This window comes from Harmonia axyridis, chromosome 2 (genome assembly GCF_914767665.1).
Source record: "Harmonia axyridis chromosome 2, icHarAxyr1.1, whole genome shotgun sequence".
NCBI lineage: Eukaryota > Metazoa > Arthropoda > Insecta > Coleoptera > Coccinellidae > Harmonia > Harmonia axyridis.
The window spans coordinates 34615014-34639220 of NC_059502.1; the positions used below are offsets into that span (position 1 = coordinate 34615014).

The following is a 24207-nucleotide window of genomic DNA, read 5'->3' on the forward strand; positions in this document are numbered from 1 at the left end:
TGCTGACTAAATCCAAGGAGATTGCAGAAATCGCGTAGCTCCACCGCTCTTGGACAGCTCGAGGAACCGTCACCAAAATTAGGAATATTAAAATCCCCCAACATTAAAACTGTTTTATTCAAAAAACTCTGCTCTAGGGCAGACGTGAAGACTTCAAGCTGAAAAGCAGGTACATCAGGTGGAATGTATACAAGACAAATAATGAAGGGAAAAGGTTTGGTGCAGCTGCAAAGTACGACATCTATAAGAGGAACTAAATCCCTCAGGAAAGTATTATCCAGAACCCTGTAGCTAATGCTATCAGAAAATGCAACGAAAACACCACCACCGCGAGATCTACCAACATCATGAAACCGTCTGTCACAACGAATTATGGTATAACCCGACGGTACAACTTCCCCATCAAAAACAGACTCACCAAGCCATGTCTCGCTCACACAAACCATATCATAATTGAAATCACATACTGATTTAAAAAACTGTGGTAACTTAGTATTGAGTCCTCTAGCATTCTGATAGTACAACGAAACACACAACGAAGAACTAAATCCGACAGCCATATCATCCATATCAAACCTGTTGGTATAAACTAGTTTTCCGAATTAGATTGAATTATTGTCGGTAACCCATTGAAGTATTTTATTCGCAGATTCGTCTCTCCGTCACTCAAGCGTCGTTCCAGCTCCATTTTGATACTTTTATAAACGGACACTTGCTGTGGTGTTCTATCAGGAGAGAGCGACAGCTGCTTGAACTTACCACTGGATTTAAGCTTTTTAAACTTACGGAGAATGACGAGAACACATTCGGATGATGACAGACGCATCCTTATTGGACGAGAGCTTTTTTCTCTTGTGGGGTCAAACTTTCCAAGCCTTATTGGTTTCACATCATGGTCCGCAATCTCACACTATATACTATATTAAGATTACGTTTCGCGTTCCTTGAATTATGTTTTTAATTTCTTAAAATAAAGTGTTCATTTTCAGTTCTACTGTCCTAAAAGCAAAACAAAATATTTTGTATATCCTCTCTATATTATGTTTTTCATGTTCCTTTCAGTTATGTAGATCAACAGAAATTTTGCCACGCATGTTTTGAAGCTTAGTACTAATGATAAAAAAACAAATGGTCTGGGACTCGTTGAGTCCCTTCTTGGCCCTTATTATTCTTGAAAGCTGACGTCGCCAGTGCAACCAGAAACTAAGACAATATAGTGGAGGTATGATAATAATCCGGAAATTCTCACAGAGAATTTTTCTAAAGTATGGATGACCAAGATTTTTATCATTCGATGCTACACGTCAGAATAGGCAATTTTTCAAAGGTTATGTTATGAAACTTTCACAATCAATGTCAAGTTGCACAATATAGATTTATGTCAGCTTGACAAACATTATGTTGGCTGTCAATCATAGAACGGAGTGAGATAACAGTTATTGGCCCACACAAAGAGTGTTCTGTACTTGAAAGAAGGTGAAAATTATAATTTTAATATGGAACTCTAGAATTTCAACAAATGCGCTAAAATTCAATATAAGTTTTAGCTTTCAACTGAAGAAATGTATTGTATAAATTTGTTCCGCAACTGTTTCCGTGGAAATCTATTGGAATCAAATGCGTAATATTTACATGGTGTTCATATTTTCGTACATTATAATTCTGCAATTCAATTCCTCTCGAATATCTACGTTTCTTTGAAATTATCAGGAAACCTAAATTTTGAAAAGACACATTTTCAGAAACATTCATCAGATTTTTCCACGAATTTATCATAAGTTAGTCGAACCTTATCGTTTGAGACCATTCCCGACACAAATTTCTAAAATTACTGTCATCTTGACGAAATCATAGAGCTCTGTCGCCGAGGAACAAGCGTTCAAAAATGATTGCTTTCCAACATTCATAATTGTGTGTCGATATATCACTGAATTTATAGCTATGAATTTCTCGAACTAGCAGAACGGACATTTCAAAAGCAATACGACAGTAAAATATTTGCATACGGATGCCGTTAATGGAAATCGTTAGAAAACAGGTGTCGATGTAAACGGCCTAAGAGAACCAAATACGGAATGAAACCTACTTCAATATCGGTTGGACAACGTTGTTGCTCAGAACTTATGCATGAAATTCGACTATAAACTACATAAGTACACAAGTTTATTTGTCAAATACGCTACTCAACAGTAAACGTCATATTTTATACTTCTATATCATAGAAGCAACTTTGTCGAGAACGTACATTCCGCAGAGATAACATAAAGCTTGCTTTTACCAAGGAAAAACAAGATGAAGTTGGTTATAGATGGCTCATATTTTCTTGTAATGTGAATATGTCTGAAAATGTTCGGATATTATTCGTTCCATAAATTCTAGCTGGAATTGAAGTCATTTACATTGTATTATGTTCCTGGATGAATGTAACATACTGATGAATCGTTAAAAACATGTATTTAGATAATGTTTGAAGTAGTTTTATTGTTAGGGCATCATTTGTTCGGTCCAATTTAAGGATGTTTTTGAGACTTTATAAATGAAACTCCTTTTGAGTCTCTAACATGAATTAGGGGAAATGCGGGCAAAACGACATATGCGGACAAAATGACACATTCTTTCAAATGTGGTGCCGTATAGCTCGGGGTGTCACAGTGATTTAGTTTCTGCTAATGATGATGGCAATCCTGCGAAGAAATTGACATCCTACTGTCTGTTTCACTGTTGCAAAAGCTACAAATATGTTTACGTCGGTTGAATTTTTTTTGTCCACTTGGTTTCTGAATTGCTTCTGAAGAGTGTCATTATGATATTCGTTGTTTTTTTTTATGTATTCTTGTTTGTAATGTTATGACGTAATAATATGTATAAGTTTTAAGATGGATATTAGTTTTGTTTTGAAATTATGCTTCAATATCATAAAAAGTATGTATCGTTTCCAGAATTTGATTCCTTGATTTTTTCACCTTGAAAATGCATGGATCGTAATTACGAATTTGGAGGAGCGATCCCATACTGATGTTTATATTCAATTCCATGCCATTAGTTCTCATAGATTCCAAGAAGAAGTACGACGATTACTGTAATATATCATATTTCATAGTTTTTTCATGCCGAATAAAAATTATAATTTCAAAATTCTTGATGATCACATAACATTCGTGTTTCCAAAATCAATTACGTTTTCCAAGCAATATGCCAATTTGTAGGAAAGTTTTTTGTTGATGACGAACTAACGTGAGGAAAATTTAAAGAGTAGGTGGAAGCTTTTTGCAGGACAGATTCCGATAGTTCATAACTGAATATGCGATTGCTAATGGCATCAGAAAGGGGATATAAGGCATCCAAGGATCATGGCAAATTTCAGGTTTGAAAGGTACATTATTGTCAGATCTTTCATTTTTCCGAAATACCAATGAACTTTGTTATGTCAAATGGATCACCCTGTATATTTTTTGCCTTTTCCAAATCCTGAAGAAACACTGAATATTTTCTCTATAACTACCTGAATGCCTTAATTTCGGAGTACCCACATTTACATTATCTTCAAAGAAGTTAAAATAATCCATTAAGATGGCTATGATTGCAATAAGTCGTTTAATTTGAATAAACTTCAAATGTTCATTGCATGTAAGAGGTATATCCTTATATGAGTATAAGAAATATTTGGAATTTTATATAACATTCAGTAAAAGCTACTACAGCTGATGCTCAAATTGTTTACTTCGGTACATACAATATAATTTCAAAATTATAGGAATATTTCATTGAAAATATTCAGTATTTTTTAAAGACTTCAAATGACAGGAAATTTAGAGGATGATACATTTAATATGAAAAGGTACATTATTATTCCGGAAAAAGGAAATATACGACAACAATATGAATACTACCATAATATCGGCAATACCACATAATCCTTGACATCAAGATCTATAAAAATCGTGCGCTCCGTTCCCAAGATAATTCGGGCGTTCCATATTTAAAACTCACTTTATAGCTTCAATGAATTTTTTCCATTCCAGCATCTAAATATAACATGGATTTCTTATCTATTGCGAAAGATAATTTTTCAAAACATTAAACATATGATACAATATTGTAGAGTTGGTAGAATTCGTAATAAAATATTATATCAACCAACAACTCATAAAATTTATCGCAACATCAAATATACCGATAGGTACAATGCAATATTATATTTTTATTGGGTCTATCTTAAACGCTCTCGTTACCAACAATTTAAACATTCTAACAAACGAAATAAATCATAACAGAAGTTTTTCCGACATTGAATTGGGTAACCTTGAATTCTGTTTTGGATAATTTCAAAGTAATGAATAATATCTACACTTCATATTAAATTGCGCCCTACTCGTTCACAGGGAACATAATATTCTGAAAATATTAATGAATTTGAGAGGAAAAATACTATATGGACTCATATCATACGCTCCTGACTTCACGTCAGTGTTTTTCAACATTCTGCTTGAAATTTCTATGATTCTAATTAACATGAAATTCTGTATAGAGCTAGCAATTGTTAATTAATGTTATATTTACTTGAATAATCTCAACTCAGTGGAATCTGTAATTATTGAAATATCAGGATTTTTCGGAATTTTTCTATTTCTTATAGCTCTGATGAAGCTATCGACATGAATCTTGAAATTGTTATTTTGAACACGTAGAATGTCAACAATCTGTTTAGGAAACTAGGGTTCAAAAATAATTTTTATCGTTAAGTCATTGATAAAAAAAATGTCTTCAAACTCTCAAAGAGAGGAGCTCTTGAGGTTAACGAAACTATTCTATTCCATTATCCAATTCTACAATTCTATTGTGAAAATTTCAGAAAATTCAGAAGGATTATTTCCTTGCACGACTACAAAGATAAATTGAATCAAAAACTGATGAATTAATATTTATTAATTAAATATTACTTTCAAAAATATCATTTGATTTCAATAATTTTATTTGATAATAAAAGGACGAGTACTGGGAAAAAGGTCAATCGGCAGAAAGAAATTGTCTAAGTTGAGGAATATCAAAGTACGGAGTGGTCTAAATTTCGAAGAATCTCTTCAGTACGAAGACGCACATCTCCAAATTACTCGTCAAACCATTTTTAGGGGAAGTAAAGTTTTCCCAAGCCAACCATGTTCATCGGATTTAAATCCCATCAAGCATGATTGTGTGAAATATGATGAGAAAAATTATCCCTGCAGCCCGATCCTCCAAAGACTCTGTTACAGTTAATCCATAATGTTCAATTTGCTGAAAAGTAGGTGCCAAGCAGACATGTTGACGTCCAAACGTGTACAATACTACTGAACTAGATGATCGCCAAACATAACAATTTTCTTTCTATTACATATTCATAGATTCCTTTCAAATTTAATTCTTCATATGTATAAAACGACCACGTTGTCAAAAAATCATATTTTGAAGAAAATGTTTCTGTTGAATATAAAACTTCAAACTGTCTAAAAGGGTACCAACTGCAGTTGCAACTTGATCGGAGGATATAGTAATTAGATTTTCAAAAATACCAAACTAGCTAGCAGATACAAAAACTCATTTCATACCAACTTGTATGCAAATGGTTTTTATAGTTAATCTCGGAAGAGAGATCAATGCTTTATTTAATCGTCTCTAGAACAGAGAAGAGTTTTCCTCAAGCTATTTCAGAGATTAATAACTGAAAATAATTAACAAGAATCAGTAGAATTTATATGAATAAAAGAGAACCAACTACATCCAATACGTTTTCATTCTGCTGGCAACTCAAATGAAAGTTTAGCGAAACTTTTTTGATGCTCGTGTGCCAACTTTAAGTGAGGCAGGTTTGAAATCCAAGACTGAAGTGAAAAGTAAGAAGTTCGAAGACAAAATTCTATTTATGTCGGCTTCGCTAACACAGCTACAAAAGTAAGCAAATCGTTCCAACTTTGTCTCATTTCCATGATGAAGTGGAGTAAATATCGAAGTACAATCCTGAATTATTCTGTTCTTCAGATACATTTACGTGAAATTTGCCGGAATATGTAATATTGAGTGAGTAAATCAGTATTTTCGAATGAATATTCATGAATAAGAATATGCAAGCTCATCGAATTTTAACAAGCATAGCAATTCCAACCCGAGGGTAATTGATCCTTCGAAGTAACGTGAAATTTAAGAGTTTACAATCTGAGTGGCATAAAATCTGAAAATGAAATGAAAACATCCGCTCATCTGTTATCTAAAAACTTTCTGGGAAATATATCCACAAAGAATATTGAACTTTTGCATCGAAAAAAAAAAGATTAAAGTTCTGTTCTACCTTATTGTGTCCTCATAACTCTTGTTAGAATACTCTGTTCTCAATAAAACAATTTTTTTTTCTCTTGACTTTCGAATTTTGACCCAGAAATAGCCTCGAACAATAATTTTCTCCAATTCTGTGGTTATTCCGTTCATTCTTCCAAATCTTGTAGAACAAAATCGTGCGAGAATATATCAGAAACGCACAGTTTTCATGGTTATATTTTATTATTATATGTTGGTACTCCGAACTTTCCGCCACGGCTTTATCTGTCAATTCATCAATTTGCCTTAAGGAAATCAGTTCTGCCAACCAACATTTTTCAATGCAAAAATTACTAAATGATATTTATGGAAATATTTCATTGATTTCAATAAAAATGCAATGAATTAGAGAAAATAATGTATAATACTCGTACAGAAGGCTCATTCTACCACTCGTTCATTCAAAAACGAGCCACTCGTGGAAGAATATCAATGCCTTCTACACTTGTATTATAAATAACTATTCTAATCTCTGATGACGAATTCGTTGTCAAATTCTATGGTCTTTCTAAATTCAGTTCTCTTATCAATTCCAAAAAAGAAGAATCGATTCGATAAAATTTGTAAGTGAAATAACAATTTTAATTTTCGTCTCAGAAAAAAAGTAGTTGATATGAAATAACAATTTCAGTTCGAAATTTCAAGATGATCACGTTCTGAGAACTATGAAAAATTCAAGTAAAAATTCAAAAAAACTGATATCTCACTGATTTAATTTGGGAAGTGAATATAAAATTTCAATTTCAATCTTCATTCAATTCAAACATGAGTAGGTATCGAAAAAACGAGGAAAGCATTGAAGTGAAGTCAAGAGCTTTTAAGCAGTTTTTAATGGATGCGCCCATTGCTCTCTTTGAAACTATATACCTAATATATGAGATGTTTTAAGAGTATAAGTGGCGCATGGATGAATAAGCGAAAGCTCTAGACTTCACGTCAGTACCTCCATTTCATTCAACATTTTTTGTTTATTATATATAGATATTTCTGTATTGTCATCCAAAAGTCCTTAATATTTCTTTTGTGGAAACAAATTTAATATACTTTTACATGATTGTTTCATTTTCAATGAAATAGATAAAAACTGCCATTGCTACAGCCTTGTTTTAAGATAATTATCACAAAAGGACGTTTTCGTCTTCTTGTTTTCAAATATTCATTCTCAAATTTTTTCGATTATTCGAATTATTCATTCAGCAAATATTAATGCTTGAATATTCATGTGTTATCCGCTAATTTCCCATAGTTACGGCGTATTGATAAGTGAATATACCCTTGACGGCGTAGTATAATCATTTTGGTGTTTCGCCTCCTGCCATATTATGATCATTTTCATAGTAACTCTTTTGGACGTTCGCCAAAAATAAATAGAAGTCAAGCTCAGTGAAATGTCTATAAATTATCAAAATGCAGTGCTTTGGTTATGGTTATTGAAATGATTCGTTATATAAGATTATTCAGTGATTATACAACTCATGTTCTGATGAACCAATAGAATCCGTAAATTTCCCGTAGTTACGGCGTATTGATAAGTGAATATACTACTGACGTAGGGGTATAATCGTTTTGTTGTTTCGCCTCCTGCCATATTATGATCATTTCCATAGTAACATTCTTGGAGGTTCGCCAACAAATAAAAGTCAAGCTCAGTGAAATGTCATTGAATCATCAAAATGCAGTGCTTTGGTTGTAGTTATTCAAATTATTCGTTATATAATCGTAACGAATACCACTCGAGCATAGACGATATATTTCGATTATACGAACCTCTTCACTTGACGTAGTTCGCGAAACACCACTCGAGCTCCGCTCTCGTGATGTTTCGCGCACTACGTCTCGTGAATCAGTGTATAATCGAATATTGTCTATGCTCCTGTGATATTATAACTGAGTATTTAATTAGTTTTCAATGAATATTCGATGATTATTCATATGTATTATTCATTCTTCAGATGTCTGAAGATTATACTGAACCTTTTATGGCATATTCAACCATTCACTGAATATTCATGAAATATGAATAATGACAAGCGAAATTATTCAAATGAATATTCAAAGAATATTCGAATACTTAAATCATTTATTCATGATTCCCAGACCTAATACATACGTCTGCCCACCCAGTGTACGTGCAATAAAGTCACACAACTTGCATATCATACAAAAAGCACAAATTGTTCACATACGAACCATCAGAGACATAGTCAGCCTGGCATATTAATGAAGAAAATCGTGTCAAAGAAAATTGGATCCCAGTGCTTTCCACGATACAATATAAGGGTATTACCCCAAGGGAGTATGTTATCCTATTTCTAAGTTCAGAACGATGTCAGATGGCTGGGGATTATAACGGAGTGTATTATGGAACGCTGTTTACTCGAAATCCCAGGGAGATCATCCGAATGAATGGATTTATTCGCTGGTAATATTTCGCTAGGAGGAAAGCATTTTCCTATAGAATTCATATCAAAATTTCGCCATTACCGCCGAGATCATTCAAGGACTAATTAGAGCAAGAAACATGAGGACTCTCTTGTAACGATGATGAAATATTTCTTGTGAAGATGTGTATAAATTGCTACTACTTTGCATATCATTATTTTCAGTTTTTAGAAAGAATTCAAACCAGTTCTCTGAAAATTTATTGATAATTTATTTTTCCTCATTGCAAGTTATTGCTATTATCAATAGGTTTTACCGAAGTCTCAGTAAATGAAAGTTATTCCAAGATAATAGGAGACCCATGTCGAGTAACCCGGGTGATTTTTCATAATTTGAATAAATCAAAAATCACCAGAAGAAAACATCTTATGGAAAAATCTTTCGAATTAAAGGTAGATGGTTTTGAGGGGGCATTCCAGAACCTCTTCCAATTTTGTGGGGGACATGGGGTTCAACTTTGGAATTTCAAATGGGAACCTCCTTTTTATTGCAGATTCGTATTATAGGGCAAAAAGTACAGAAGTGTTTTACGAAACGTCGCAGTTGGATCTGTAATCGAGTTTGAATTTTTCATCTGAACGACTTTGATATGAGTTACATTGATCATTCACCCGAAATTTAAGTTGTAAATTTTCCGACTCTTCGTTGAAACAATAGAAAGCATTCTGTGCCTAAAGATAGATGGCTTGACAAGCTGAGATCAAATTCCAAATGATCTATAATTTTATTCCAATATTTTTTTAATTAATGAGTAGTACGAGTATTTCCAACCATAAACAAATAATTTCGCTATTTTCAAATGATCAATACAGTTACATGTACTGGAAACAAACAGCAGAAAACATCCGAATTTCATGTGAATGATCAATGGAACGGGTAGGTTAAAGTTCTTCAGAAGGAAAATTCAAAGTTAAATACAGAGCCATCTGTAACGATCAGAAAAAAATTGTTGGTACAAAACTTTCGTACTGTTTGTAGTACATTTACCATTGGTAGTATATCGTCAACGAAGTCCATAGATCAGTCCAGCATCTAATACACTGATGTCCTTATATTGTAGATATAGTTAATTTACTCAAGTATTGTTACTTCATCTAGCATTGACAAATCTGGGAATATTTTTCCCCCAATGTTGTCATCCAGTCATGTGTCATTTTTATTGTAATTCAGATCTTATTTTTTCATATCTAACGTATTACATATCAAGTTTCTCATCGTAATGAGAAAAGATAAAATGCCAGTAGGTAAATAACTAAATATGATGCGCTCCTTTGAACAATTCATTTCCCAACATCATTTCGAAACTAGGGGGTTCAATTATGTTATCATTTTGCGATATTTTCAGTTTTCATGGAGGCATCATAATAGTAACCCAACGGGCACAGGTATGTTGATATAACGTTGTGAACTGTCGATTAACCAACCTTTTATAACAGTTAAAATAACGTCCATTTTCTGGAAGTATTATATCGATATTGAACGTTGTTCTTAAACATATAACTACGTTTCATTATGAAATCAACAGAAATGTTGATCGAACACTTAAATGTTTTAACAAATGTTTATATATTTAAGTACTTCACTACATTACAAAAAATTGAACTCATGACTTATTCTGGTCATATTTCTGGTACATTCTGAATATTCCAAATACAATGTTTGGCATGACATACTCAACCTAAGCTAATTTTTTGAAGGGATTGCATAGTTGCGTCGTGAAATCACTCATAAAATCGTCAAATCGTAACTCAGTGATATCTGCCAAATACACCTCGCATTTCTTGCGCGAAGGGGTTTTCATTCAGGAAAAAATAATAATAATAAATTTAAACGGCACATGGTGTTTTTAAAAAGTCAACCATCCAAGTCCTAACCGCGCTCGACGCTAACATGAACTCACAATTTCAGCGAGTTATGGGTGACATTGCTGGACTAGCAAACAGTCACCACAAATGAATATTTAATAATAATAAACCGCTGAAATAAAGCAGTAAATGTTTGGACATAATACGGATATGAAGAAATATCATTCTTGTACTTCCAGGTTACTCTCTGTATTTTAGATCTTCTTCCTTATAACAGACGTAACCGAATTTTTTTTTTTTACTAGGGGATTCATGTGAACAGGTCACAGCAAAATTAGATATTCGATAGTATTATTTACGAACTATCCAAATATAAAATCGGAAAAATTATCGAACACAGGCATGTAAAGTTATTGAGAAAACCCGTTCCTACAAAATTTTTTTTTTGAACTGACCAAACTTTGTACGGTTGTACTTTCCTCTCATACTCTTTCTTTTTTCGAAGCAAATAAGTAGAGGGCACTGTACAACGAACTTTACAAAATTATAGATTTACCTCTTTTGTAATAATTTTTTGTAAGTTTTTTTCATGAAAATTTTGAAAACATATTAGTGCTTTGTACGAAGTACATATCGATGTTTTTGGGAAAAACGAAAAGTCAGCAAAAATTTTTTTTGTTTTTGATTTGTTTTTTGATTTTGGAAGGAAAAGCTGATTATTACAACAATCTGGCCAATTACTATACAATATTGTGTAAAGAAAACAGTTTTTTTTCATTCCAAACATTGACATAAGTTAATAAAACGACAAAATTATAGCAAACATCAAGTGTAGGATATTATAAACAAGGAAAACATCGTTAAAATAAATTATGAGGTGCTTAAAAAAATTTTAATGTATAATGTGATGATATATTGACAAACATGAGCTATCTTTCCGAGAGCTGAACAAATGAAGAAAGATATGAGTAATTTTGTTGTAAAATATGAAAATACCTGTAATGAATTCGACAAATTGAAAAAATGGCAGAGCCTCTGCTGGTTACACAATAAATGTATACGCTCTATTCAGTACCGTAGCTTAAAATTAAATCGTATAACAAACATTAGTCAGCGTTATTTCACATTATTAATATAATCAAATATATCTTCTTCCTGGACAGTCATTAAGATCTAGGTATTGGTTCACATGCCCACGTAACACTGAATCATTAGTGTAATACCTGAAAAACAATTTTCAACTGGGAGTATCTATTTCATCTAACGAAATCATTCAAGCATCACAAATTAATTCTCACACACGTTCACAATTATTATCAATATCCAATCTGAACCAAACAATTTCGAATCGGCTAATGACACTATCACGGTTGATTAAGACCCACTTTCCACGGATGCATGAATTTCGTGAATTCAGACATGTACAATCATTTGACAAATTGAATATTTGAAATGTAGCCAAAAGATCCAATTCAGACGGTATAACGATATATAATTTTACACTCTCTCGTTTAAAACACGTGATGGTTATGAATACATTTTATATTGACAGGGCCAATAAATTATCCATTCATAAATTGATGGATGAGATTCCTAATAAGTACCTATAATCAGTTTATTTTTCATTTATCATCTTTCAAATTTCAGTTTGATATTCGTCCATGATAAACAATATAATATAAAAACTTTTCAGGAATGTGGACAATGCTTTATTATTTCTCACAAGTTTACTTTTGCCAACGTTTCAGAGGCGATTTTCTCCTTCTTCAGGGCTAAAAAACAAAAGGACTTTTAACAAACAATAACAAGGACAGATCCTGAAACTAACCTCAAGAATATCAAGTGTTCGAGAAAACAGCAATTAAGCAATATTTCATAACTTATTTGTTGGATTAAATAATAATAGGTATAACGTCACTAGAATCAAAACAGAATTGTCAAACACAAAAAACATAGACAAACATGAAATGTCAAGTGTAACAACCATAGATAGGTCTTTTTCTTCTTGTTAAATTATATTCTACGTGTATTTCTTTGTTGTGTATCACGTCACGTCCAACAAGATATCATAAAAATAGCTGATAAAAATATGATGAAATAGTTGTAACACTTCACATTTGAAATTTCATGTTTATCTATGTTTTTTGTGTTTGACATTTCTGTTTTGATTCTGGCGACGTTATACCTATTATTATTTAATCCAACAAATAATTTATGAAATATAGGTTAATTGCTGTTTTCTCGAACACTTGATATTCTTGAGGTTAGTTTCAGGATCTGTTCTTGTTATTGTTTGTTAAAAGTCCTTTTGTTTTTTAGCCCTGAAGAAGGAGAAAATCGCCTCCGAAACGTTGGCAAAAGTAAACTTGTGAGAAATAACTTCTACAATTTCGAAAATTTTTCATTTGAATTTGAAAGAATAATTGTGTTCAATAGGTGCTTCATTTCGGAAAAAATCGCATTTTCAGTTGCCACCGTACAAAAAAACAGTATCATACAAAAAGTGCATCATAGGTCCTTCTCTCATCAATTTTTTCGCCATTAGTAAAATCATAAATATTATGCAATTTGCTCATTTTCCATTCAATTTTTAGAGAAAATTGTATACTTGTTTGAATCCGGAAAAACTAACCGTTTTCAAGATAATTGCGCCCTTATGAATACAAACATACTAAAGGTAATGAAAAATTTGTTCACCAGATTATATTTTTCATATTTGAATTCCTGTATCTCTGCAACGAACGACATTCGAGAAAAGAAATATTAGAAAAGTTCTATTTATTCTTCGAGGAGAATATTGTGTTTCAATTTGACTCCATAGTTTCGCGACACTCTGAATATCACTCAGTACTTTCCAACAGCGCCCTTTCCACTACAAATAACTGTAGATTATATATTAATGATCCATAAATAGATGTAAATATTCACCTTTTAAATGTATTCCTCGGCCGAAAATGAATTCCTCTCTAATTCTTCTCCCCTATCAAAATACATATATCCCTTCAACTGTTACAGCAATTCCACGATTTTTTCCTCATTAACTGATAGTATTGGGAAGAAATTTGGCAGGAATAATAAACTTGTTGAAACATTCATAACCAAATTTTTAATGTGGCAATCTTGGCCTCAAAACTTTGCACAGCTCATTTTCGTCTGGAGTTAATCAAAGATGAACGATTAGACGTTTATCAGAACCATTTAGGAAGAAGAAGCAATATTATCCAAAAATTCATTCATGCAATGCTATCTTTTTCGTAAGTTTTATTATGAACTACCTTAAAAAAACAGGGATGGATTGAACCAGGTTCTGTTAAGTATTTTTTAGTGAACACCAAGTTATGATAACTAAGAAATTAAAAATCATTTTCAGTACGAAATATTGCATTTTTTCTCTATAAAGAAACTTGATTTTAATCCTATTCAGCATACCTAGAATATGCTACAAAGAAGGGTAGAAATCAATTCCATAGAAAAAATGCAGCTCAACAAGCCTGGCAGAATATACATAAACAAAAATGCTAGAAATTCAAGTATGTCTAGGGCCTAGGCGGTCAAAGACTGTTATAAACTCTAGAGGGGGAAATACGTTCTGTTTTAAGCTACTGAAACTCTTCGTCTAGTATTAGGATTTTCGTTTACTTTGGTTTTTTAAATTTATGATTTCAAATTTTGAATGTTCAATGTTCTCTGATTTTCCCACAATTATGGAGGTAATATAAATCATATTTTAATATCATCAAATTAGAATAAAGATATAGATAATATCCCTGAATTTTGGCCATGTGTGACTATAATGGAATACCTACTACAGGAATAAATTCCAAAATGTATTAATTTACCTACTTGAAGCAATTTTTTACTAAATAATATGTAGTTCACTTTTACGAAGGTGTTCAGTTCCTCTGCAGAATGTCATTGATTGTTTTCCTTAACAGCAAAAAAAAAATGTCGTGCATTTAGAAACGAATTGCATGTGTGTTTTCGAGATAACAATTATCGATCGTACTACATAAACTGCACTTGCCGAAACGAACACGAAACCACATAAGGAAAACTAATGAATTCCGCAAATTAACATAAACTTCTTATCCGGAATATATTAATTCTTAATTCCCGATTTTCATTTTAGAATGATTCCTAACTTCAGATATGTTTGTTATCGACGCCCAATCAAATAAGAAAAACTGAAAATTTAGTGGGTTACAGTCTACATTATTATATTCAAATCACGTTTCAGATCAGATCGTATTGTTACGCTTAAACTCAGGTATAATGAGTTTCATTTTTTCTCAGTATGTATTGTTTCTACTCAGTTTTAATAGAAAGGTAGTTCAAATGCGGAATAGTGAACAGACCTTTTACACGTAGTTAGTATTTGAACAACTGAGATTCATCGACACAAATGCTTAATTGTTTGATATTTATAATTTGTATTGCTCTTTCTCAAAGAATATATAAATATATATATTTGAACAACAAAATAATAGACAATTGGTTGAACGATATTCTTATGAATATCCCTTTTGCTTTCAAATCTACCTAAGGCAGGGCAAGCTTGGTGAACTATTTCTCTTGACTCGAAAATATGCCGAGACTTAATAAATAATTCTCGTTATAACAGTCTACTGTTGATGAAAATCGATATGGGTATTTCGATAGTATCATAAGAAGTTCCAAAGGCATTTCAGATTTAAAATATTTTGAAATAGAATTATATTTCAGATTTATGCGGATCACATGGTGCGCAATGCGCATTCGCAAATGTAAATTTCATAAACAGGGCCGATGTTTTAGGAATGAAAGGTAAGGCAGATTACGGGCACAATCATGGACAAAAATTGTTTTACTGTGATTCTGTCAAATTTTAGAGGCAAGAATAGATTACTTGATCTCTGAACATATTATCAACACCTTAAAATGAAATAGAAATATTATTTTTAGGGTGGTCCAAACTTTAGTTCTGAACCATTACGTCTGATAGGACAACTCTTGTCCTGAAAAAAGGTCATATAGGTAAACATATATTCTAACAAGCTTTGTTTTCGAGATACAGGATGTTTGAAAAAAATTAATCTTTCATCATGATAGAGGTATTGAAGAGAATTAAAAATATGTAAAAATATAAAGTGTGTTTCATTTGAAAAATCACTCATTTGTTGAATAATTTCATTTTGGAACACCCTGTATATCAGAAAATAATTTCCAGAGATGCAGAAACGAAAGTACATAGGGGATGCTTTTCAACTAAATTTCTGAAACGTCTGGTTTGGCAGCTATGGAAGCCTAACACTATTGCAGGACCCTGTATATGAAGTTCTGTACGAATATGTTCCATTCTGTTATGCAGTTTTTCCAGTGAAATAATACTTTGAAAAGTATATTCGAGTAGGTTGAGAATACCATTTGAATGATAATTTATACTAAAGATAACATTTCGATTTTGTAAAATAAAGCAGACATTGTAACTACGTGTTGGGTAAACTTTCTTTGAGTTCACGAAGATATCAATCAGCATACCCTCTCATCTAGATAAACTTTCCGACAACAATGAGTAATGACATCACTATAAATCGTATTAGCATGATGTCATCGTTGTTGGTAAGTTCGTATATACCGGGTGGTTCAAAAGTCTGGAAACGGTGAATTTATTTCGTTGACTAGAGCAGACATAAGGATGTCGACGCATTTACGATTTTCAGTCACAATATTAAAGAGGCCCTTATTACCCAAGGCTTTTCTGCTGTCTATTTCTGAGCTTGACGATTCGTGATTGTTATACTGTCATCAGTCTTATTTTTGAAGCTTGCATCAAGCATGAAATTCTATCGAACTTTTTTCCCTGAAATGTAAAAATGCAGATCGATCAACACAATTTTCAATTAAGACGATATATCTTAATTATGATATCTAGAATCTATAACAATTCATGTTTTGTTATTGGCAGGATTGTATTAATGCAGAAAATGTGATATCGATATCCCAAATATTGACACTAACTGAGACGAAGATTTTCAGAGGTAGAAGATGAACTATCCTCTTATTTCTATTGGACTTTCACTATTTGTGAGGGGGAAAATGCTATCTCCCTCCATCTGACTTTCCTCCTCGCCTTCATAATTAGTTATGTATTTCACACATTATATAATCATCCCAAACGATGGTCATACTAGTACTGTATACTTTTCAGGATGAAAAAAAGGTATAACATATTAGTTCGTGCCTGTTACATCTTGAAGCACTGCTCTACACTCAAATCGTGATTGAGCTACTTTCCAGCTACCGTTCTCTGAAGAAACATGTAGTTTACTCAATAATTCAATATTTTCTCTTTCGACCCTTTTTGGTATCTTTGAGAAAAGTCAGAAGTTTTTATGATAGAAATTCCAATTGTTCAACTTCAATGTTCATCAGTTGATATTATTAACCCTGATGTTTCAAACTTTCGACCTGCCAGTCAGGAACTAAGTACCTAATTACTATTCTATAATAATATAAGATATATTTAATTCTTGTCCTCGTATCTCCTTTTGTCCATCGAGGCACCAATACTCGCGTAAATATGTTCCTATGGCATCTAGTAGATCGTATATCTTGTTTTCTCTTATTTCCTGCTTAATGTTTTTTTTATGTTATCAATATTTTGATATGATTCCTCTCTTTTTACTTGAGAACTTTCAAAAAATAAGATCAGTTGTAGTCTTGTAGGTTCAGGATACAAAAAATACTATAAACAGATATTGATCATGATAATTCATTTCTTCTATATATCCCTAAATTCCAAAATCGACAAAATATTCAGTAACAAACATATTTCTTTTTTTTTTCTGACGTGCCAAAAATCGATACAGTGAAAAAACTGTCTAATGTCCTGATCATTATTTGATGTATCCTGTCCTCAAATTTCGCACAGCTCCAGCTCTCAGCGCCAACATTCAATAAACATTTGGTCGTGTTATATCGTAGCTTACAGTTTCAAGAAAACTCCATAATTCAGGTGCTAGAAGATGCGGGTTTCTACCTAGTTGTACCCTACAAAAAAAAATTTTTGGAGGAAATCGCGTTCTGGAGAATCTATCAAATTTTCCAGAAGTTGTCGACTTTTAAGTGATGTAATTTCAAAGACAAATACAGTTTAACTACTGCACCTCACTAATCGGCGTACAACCGAACATAGCCCAACTATAAATCAAAAATAATCTTTCCAGAATAAAATTATACAACAGTTGTAGATTAAGACACCTTGTTTGTTTTTTTAATTTTAGCCTATTATTGTAAGATGTAATCTCGGTTGCAATTGTGTAATTGTAATGTGATCATAATTCCCCATATTTTAATTAGATATATGTGGTTCAATTTTCTATATGTCATTTTAGAGCCCTGAGGAAGATTTCATAATAAAATCGAAACATGTCGTCGATGTTTTAAGTAGTGATTTTTATTTCGAAAACTGTCCTCCTCCCTCTCAAAAAATCAATCATAAAATTATACGAAATTTATATGTGGTTATCTATAACAATATTCAGTTGCCAAGCACTCATTTAATCAAAGAATCAAAAATTATTATTATGGAACAGTGGTAAGAGCTGAGACCTAGTCAATGATCTCATAAAAAATAAAAAGTTATCAAAGTACATCCATAGTTGACAATAGGATTTCATTGCTATAATAAATATCTTTGAACTGTTGTTAATGGTGAGATTCATGTTTATTATTTTTCTAACAGTTTTTCTAGAAATTTGGTCATCGAAAACCACTCCCTTCATTAACACTTTATATCTATATCAGTTTCAGAGGAATTGGCGATAAGAATCAATATAAACATAACTCAATGTAATTAAGGATAAATTATGATAAATTTCGACTGAAAAGATTTAAGGTAAGTATGTCACGGATGTCACTCTCTAAGGTTCATGTCTCGAATTCTTCTCTTTCACCACAACCAACACTCAGCATCTCCTTTTTCACAATTTCATTAATTCATCACCTACTCAAAATGAATATGTGAAGTATAGAAAGCAGTATTTTATAACTACATATATATATGTACACAAGTGAAAATATTTTTTATCCGGTATTAATAAAAGAAAATGATAAGAAAGATGATTTTATTATGTTTCTAGCAGCCTCTCAGGAAACAACTCATCATTCAGAGCCACTCCCTTCATTCATCATGTCATTCTCATTGATATTGACCAAAATTCGATCATTTGATGAACTGAGGGAAACATGAGGGTTGGTTTGGACAGGAAGGGTGTGAGGTTAGTGTGTCATATGGGTCTTATCATTCTGCATAAGTCTTCATTTCTCCATTTTTTCTTCACACATAACTTAAAGGTTAGTTTAAAAGGTCATTCACGTTCCTAAAAAATAACACATAAAATTAAAATTCTTGAAATAAACAGCACAAAAAAAAATAAAAAGAAAAAAAACTTTTCAATCAAAAAAGGTACTTAGGATGCAATTATTCAGTGCTAGGAAATACATAATTATACAGTCATAATGTCATTTTCTCACAAATACTAACTAATCATTCACTCTACAAGAAAGACTATGGCTATTCATCTTTAAATTCATAATGTAGTTAATAGTTTCCCGATACTTCTCATGACCCTAAATTTCCACGCCCTCTACTCTACAGCCCAACCACCTGGCATGTTGCTTCACGATCAACTCAATACATTTAATATAAATTACAGATAAGAGTTCCCTTTACCACAATTATACATGTCGAATGATATCGATCCAAAACAACTACCTAATTCATCCGATCAAAATGTAAACGCTACTTTCAAAAAGTATTGTTTATACTCCAAGCTCGATAAGGAAGTATCAACATATGTATACCATGGAATACGAAACTATGTTCGAATGTACAGCTGACTTGTCACTAAGCCAAAAAAAATTGGAAGAAGGTGGGCGCTATTCGCCAGCTTGAGAATATTACAAATTGTGTCAGTAGAAGATTGGGCAAAAAATAGATGCACAACAGAACTAAATATAAGTGGAAAGATTGGAAAGAGTTAAATGTGTTTCGATGATACAAAACGAATTCGATTGTATTCAATGAGAATTAGATTTTTTGTTGAATTTAGTCGCGAAATTGTAGATTCAAAGCATGATGACAATACTTTTTGTTAGATAATCTAAGGAGAATGAAATATTGGAATTGTTTGGAAATGATTGAAATGAAGGGTATAAGTAGAATAAGGGAATTCCTCTACAAGTAGAGGTGTGTTTACATTCAAAGTAAAAAAAAAGTGGAGGTCGAAATCGATAGTCATGGCGCCCAAAAATCAATCCGCGGCGAGCGAAATGCGCAAGAAGAAAGTACAGATTGTTAGGAGAGCGGTGAGATATCTGGATGTAAGTATATGTTTATTTGTGCGAGAAAAGATGGTTGGAGAGACTGACCTTGTATCATCCGTTGCGTTGTAACGAGCTTTTGGTTCGTAGAAGACATTTCTGAATTTGGATGGGTTCAAAACACAGAACTTTACACTATAAACATCGGGTAGTTACGGATCACCGGTGGCACAGAATTATCTACTCGACTCGGAACCCGTGAACTCGGACTGCCTTTCGACGCGGTCAGGCTAAAATCTACACTCAACTCAAGATGGAGCGCTGTGAAGCGGCGGCTAAGCGAAATAGACGTTTGACCCAGCCGGAGCGAGCTCTGTGCGCACGTCGAACGCGTCGGTCGAAATCGCGGCACTGTGCCTTCGCCAGCGCCACCGCGTTTCAAACGACCTGTCAAACGGTGTGTCCGCATTGCTTGTGTCGCGTTGCCGCTAATATTGGAATTTCGGTAGTCTGACTGAATTATTGAGAAATTTCAATTAACTTCTACTCGCTACTCCATCCACCTTTTCCGATTTCGGGAAATCGCAATTATGATGAGTTGTATCTAATCGCGCATCCACCACATTTGTAGGTGGGCCATCTCAATCTCATGGTTTCATTTAGAAATATGAACTATATTCAACAATTCGCACTCATAATTTTTGATTTTTTTGGACAACTAAGTTAGATAGTTACGCGATTAATGCACTCTTCAAAAATAATTATATCAAAAAAAAAGACTCATCTTATGTACCTACATGATGTATCGGGTGTCCAAATTCGTTATCTAGTTCTCAGAATCCCTTTGAGCTAGAAAAATATGAATGGCACATTGTCGGGCTCGATTTTCGAGAGAATTAATTTGGTGGAAACCGCAAACTTATGAGTTCAATTGTTTTACGGTATAAGGGAAAATTGAAAAATGCCCTGAAATAAAAAGTTCTCATGACCCTTTCATTACTGGTGCTATGAACATGATACAAAACAATAAAACATTATAGATGCCCTTTTTTCAGTAGAATCCATTGATGTAATAATTTATTTTTTATTGCAATTAGTTTTGGAACTATAAAGAATGAAAACTTAGGTGCATCACTGGACTCCGCCTATTCTTACATTTTCGAGGTTATTTTTTTCTTTGTAAAATTATTTGTATTGATCTTGTATTGTGGGAATAAAGTCAATTATTATTATTAAAATTATACAAATTTCTATAACGAATGATATCGCTATTTTCCTTTTTCAAAAATATATAAATTTCTTATAAATCTCTAAAAATCGTCAAAACTCTTATTTTCACACAAAAAATCAACGAACTGCCTATCTATTTAACATAATAATTACATGATAGTCAGTGAACCTCAGATTATAAAAATATTCAGTGGCTACCAAGATAGTCGGATTCAACACCGTTAAATTTTTTCTTATGTTAAAAGAACAACATTTATCAATTTGAAAATGTAGAAAAAATCCAACGCTGTTAAATCCGGACACCTTGGAGGCCACAGAATATTTGAAATATCTGAAGTTCACAGATTATCGTAGATTAGCACTTGATTCATTTTCCATGTGGAACTGAAACTTTTTATGAGTTTTATAGTTTGATAAGAAATTTAAATATTAAGTTATATATTTTTGAAACGGGAAAAAATCGATTTAATTTTTCATAAAAATTTGTATTTATTTAAAATAAACACAAGTTTATATTGTAACTTCAAAACTAATTGCAATAAAGAACAAATGATATCACCAATAGATTTAACTGAAAAAAGTGCCTAGAGTATATTTTTGTTTCATGTTTATAGCACCAGTAATAAAAAGTTACAAAAAGTTTTCAATTTTCTCATATAGCTTGAGAACTGTTGAATTTATGAGATTGCGGTTTCCACCAAATTAATTCTCTCAAAAATCGAACCCGAAAATATGCAATTCATATTTTTCTAGCTTAAAGGGATCCACTCACTGGACATCAAATTTTGGACGCCCGATACATTAAACAACACCTTACAAGAATGTCAAGTTCTACAGAATTTCAATTATGGTCATTGCCTCGATAAAATATTACATTTCAAACTACAATCAACCTGTCGATCAAAGTTTTATGAAACCCCAACAAAGTCTATTTACATCAAAATGTTTTTCTGAAAGGCACCAACCTTCAGCTTGATCTGAAAAAACACAATGAACCTCATTGATGAAGCAGCTGAAGCCGAAATAACACGTATTCTAATCTCTCAGTGAATTTTTCCAAATAATAATGATAATGTATATTTATCTTTCAAACCACATATTTACATTGAAATAGATTCGTCATAGGACCTGTCACCAGAAACTAAATTACAAAAAATAAAAAATTGAATGAAAAAGAATTCCCAAAATACTCTTCAAGAGTATAAAAGCCTTTCTTTAACAAATATTTTTTATTGATTCACTAAACAAAAAAACAGATATATTATGTCTCTATGACAAATAAATGACTAACCATATAACGAAAATTATTATGTAACTGAAAACGTATTCATACAATATATGCCACCCAATATGAATGGTGACACTAATATATGTATTGTTAAGAACAGAGAACAATTTTTAACGTTCATTGAAATTGAATGACGTCATTCAAATTTTAGTCCTTCAATCAAACGGAGTAAGTTGCCAATAGACTTCCAATACTGAAGGATTAAAATTTTAATAGCTGCATTGAATCTGTCAATCATAAATAATTAAATATAGTAGTGCTCGCAAACACTTCAGTGCTCTGGAGCACTTTTGGGATTCCTAAGCACTAAGCCTTTTATGAAAGTGCTTCGATTGCTGAGCACTGGTTTTAAAAAGTGCTCGGGAGCACAAAAAGGCTTCAATTGCTTTCGAAAGCACAATGCTTTGGTACAGCTCTGTCTGTAGCAATATTTTCAGCCGATTGAGTTTTGGCAGTTGTGTCTGGAATCCTCAATATAACGTGTATATAAAACGTCTAGAACATATTCAAAATAGATTCATCAGATAGGTTGAAAACAAAAATACGAACATCTTCCCTTTAGGGTACATTTCACCCCTGAGGATAAAATATTCTCTTGATACACTTGAAGTACTTATCAAGAACTTGCAGGGATCTAGTGTTTCTTTTCAAACTCGTCCGGGGTTACATAGATTGCCAGATTTTCTTGATCAGTTGAAATTCCACGTTCCTACATTTTATTAGAGAGATCAACCTCTTTTCAGGGTTCGAAATTACAGGACGAATTCAGGAGCAAAACCCCGTTATGTAGAATTGCAACGATTTTGCACGCTTCATTCCATGTTACGCTCTGGAATTTTTGAAGACGTGGTAATTTGTCAATTAATCGTATCATATCGTGTACCATCGGTCGGAACGCAGATGTGCGGATCTAGAGAGAATCTCCTGAAAGATTTTCAACGATTATTGAGACTTCAGCAAGAATACGTACCTAAGATTTAGATTTCAGTCATTATTAATTTAATTTGAGACTCGGAATCTGATTTATCGGCGAGAATTGTGTCGGTAAGTGTTAACATGAATATTTGTATTCAACAAGTAATAATCTCACCAGAACGAATTAATTTAATTTGAAACAGTAGTTTTTTTTAGAGTCATCCATCTTGTCGATACGTATTTCAGGTTTGGTAGAATTCTTTTTGTGTCAAATAATGCAAAACTCCTTCTCAGGTTTATTCGATAATAAATGTAATGATTTCTTGGTTAGAAATCCGAGAAGAAGTTGTAAATTCAGTTAACATATTCTGATATCTTGTTCATTTTTTCAAAGCACCTCCCTTGAGATTGGAACAAAGAAAACCTCCCGTGGGATTGGAACAAAGAAAACCTCCCGTGAGATCGGAACAAAGTAAACCTCCCGTGAGATTGGAACAAAGAAAACCTCCCGTGGGATTGGAACAAAGAAAACCTCCCGTGAGATTGGAACAAAGAAAACCTCCCGTGGAATTGGAACAACAGAAACCTTCCTTGAGATACAGAATTTGGGATAGTACGTATGTTAGAACACTTCAGTTCCTGAATCTGAAAGATTACCTGCGTAATACCTGGCATTATCACATCAACTTCGTTGAATGAGGATTGGGGTACTATAGCTTCCTGATGAGAACTGGTGTTCAGAAGGCTGAAGATAATTTACAGAAGAGGTTCCATCCTAATAGCAGAGTAACTCATTTAAAACCGATTTAAGTTAAGTTTTATTTCATTATTTGTTTAGAGTGAAAAGGATCGATCATTGTATATTTTAATTTTATT

The 24207-nt window shown here is 32.6% G+C and overlaps 1 protein-coding gene and 1 long non-coding RNA gene across 10 annotated transcripts in view; both read right to left on the minus strand.

The window, feature by feature from the left end:
* Window positions 1-20331, minus strand: part of LOC123673514 (serine/threonine-protein phosphatase 2B catalytic subunit 3-like) — a 220792-nt gene extending 200461 nt beyond the window's left edge. For 6 of the 9 annotated variants that reach the window (XM_045608042.1, XM_045608040.1, XM_045608038.1 and 3 more), the window contains exon 1: window positions 20007-20323. In XM_045608042.1, coding sequence (XP_045463998.1) covers window positions 20007-20055 — 49 coding nt within the window. In that variant the 5' untranslated portion in view covers window positions 20056-20323. Of the gene's footprint in view, window positions 1-20006 lie in introns of all 9 variants that reach the window. The other 3 variants (XR_006746483.1, XM_045608044.1, XM_045608045.1) reach the window with 3 other exon arrangements.
* LOC123673516 lies at window positions 18687-20000 on the minus strand. Its single transcript, XR_006746485.1, has 2 exons — window positions 19120-20000; window positions 18687-18955 (listed from the first exon to the last, which is right to left on the minus strand). It is a non-coding gene; the product is annotated as an uncharacterized LOC123673516 (long non-coding RNA).
* Window positions 20332-24207: the final 3876 nt, after the last annotated feature.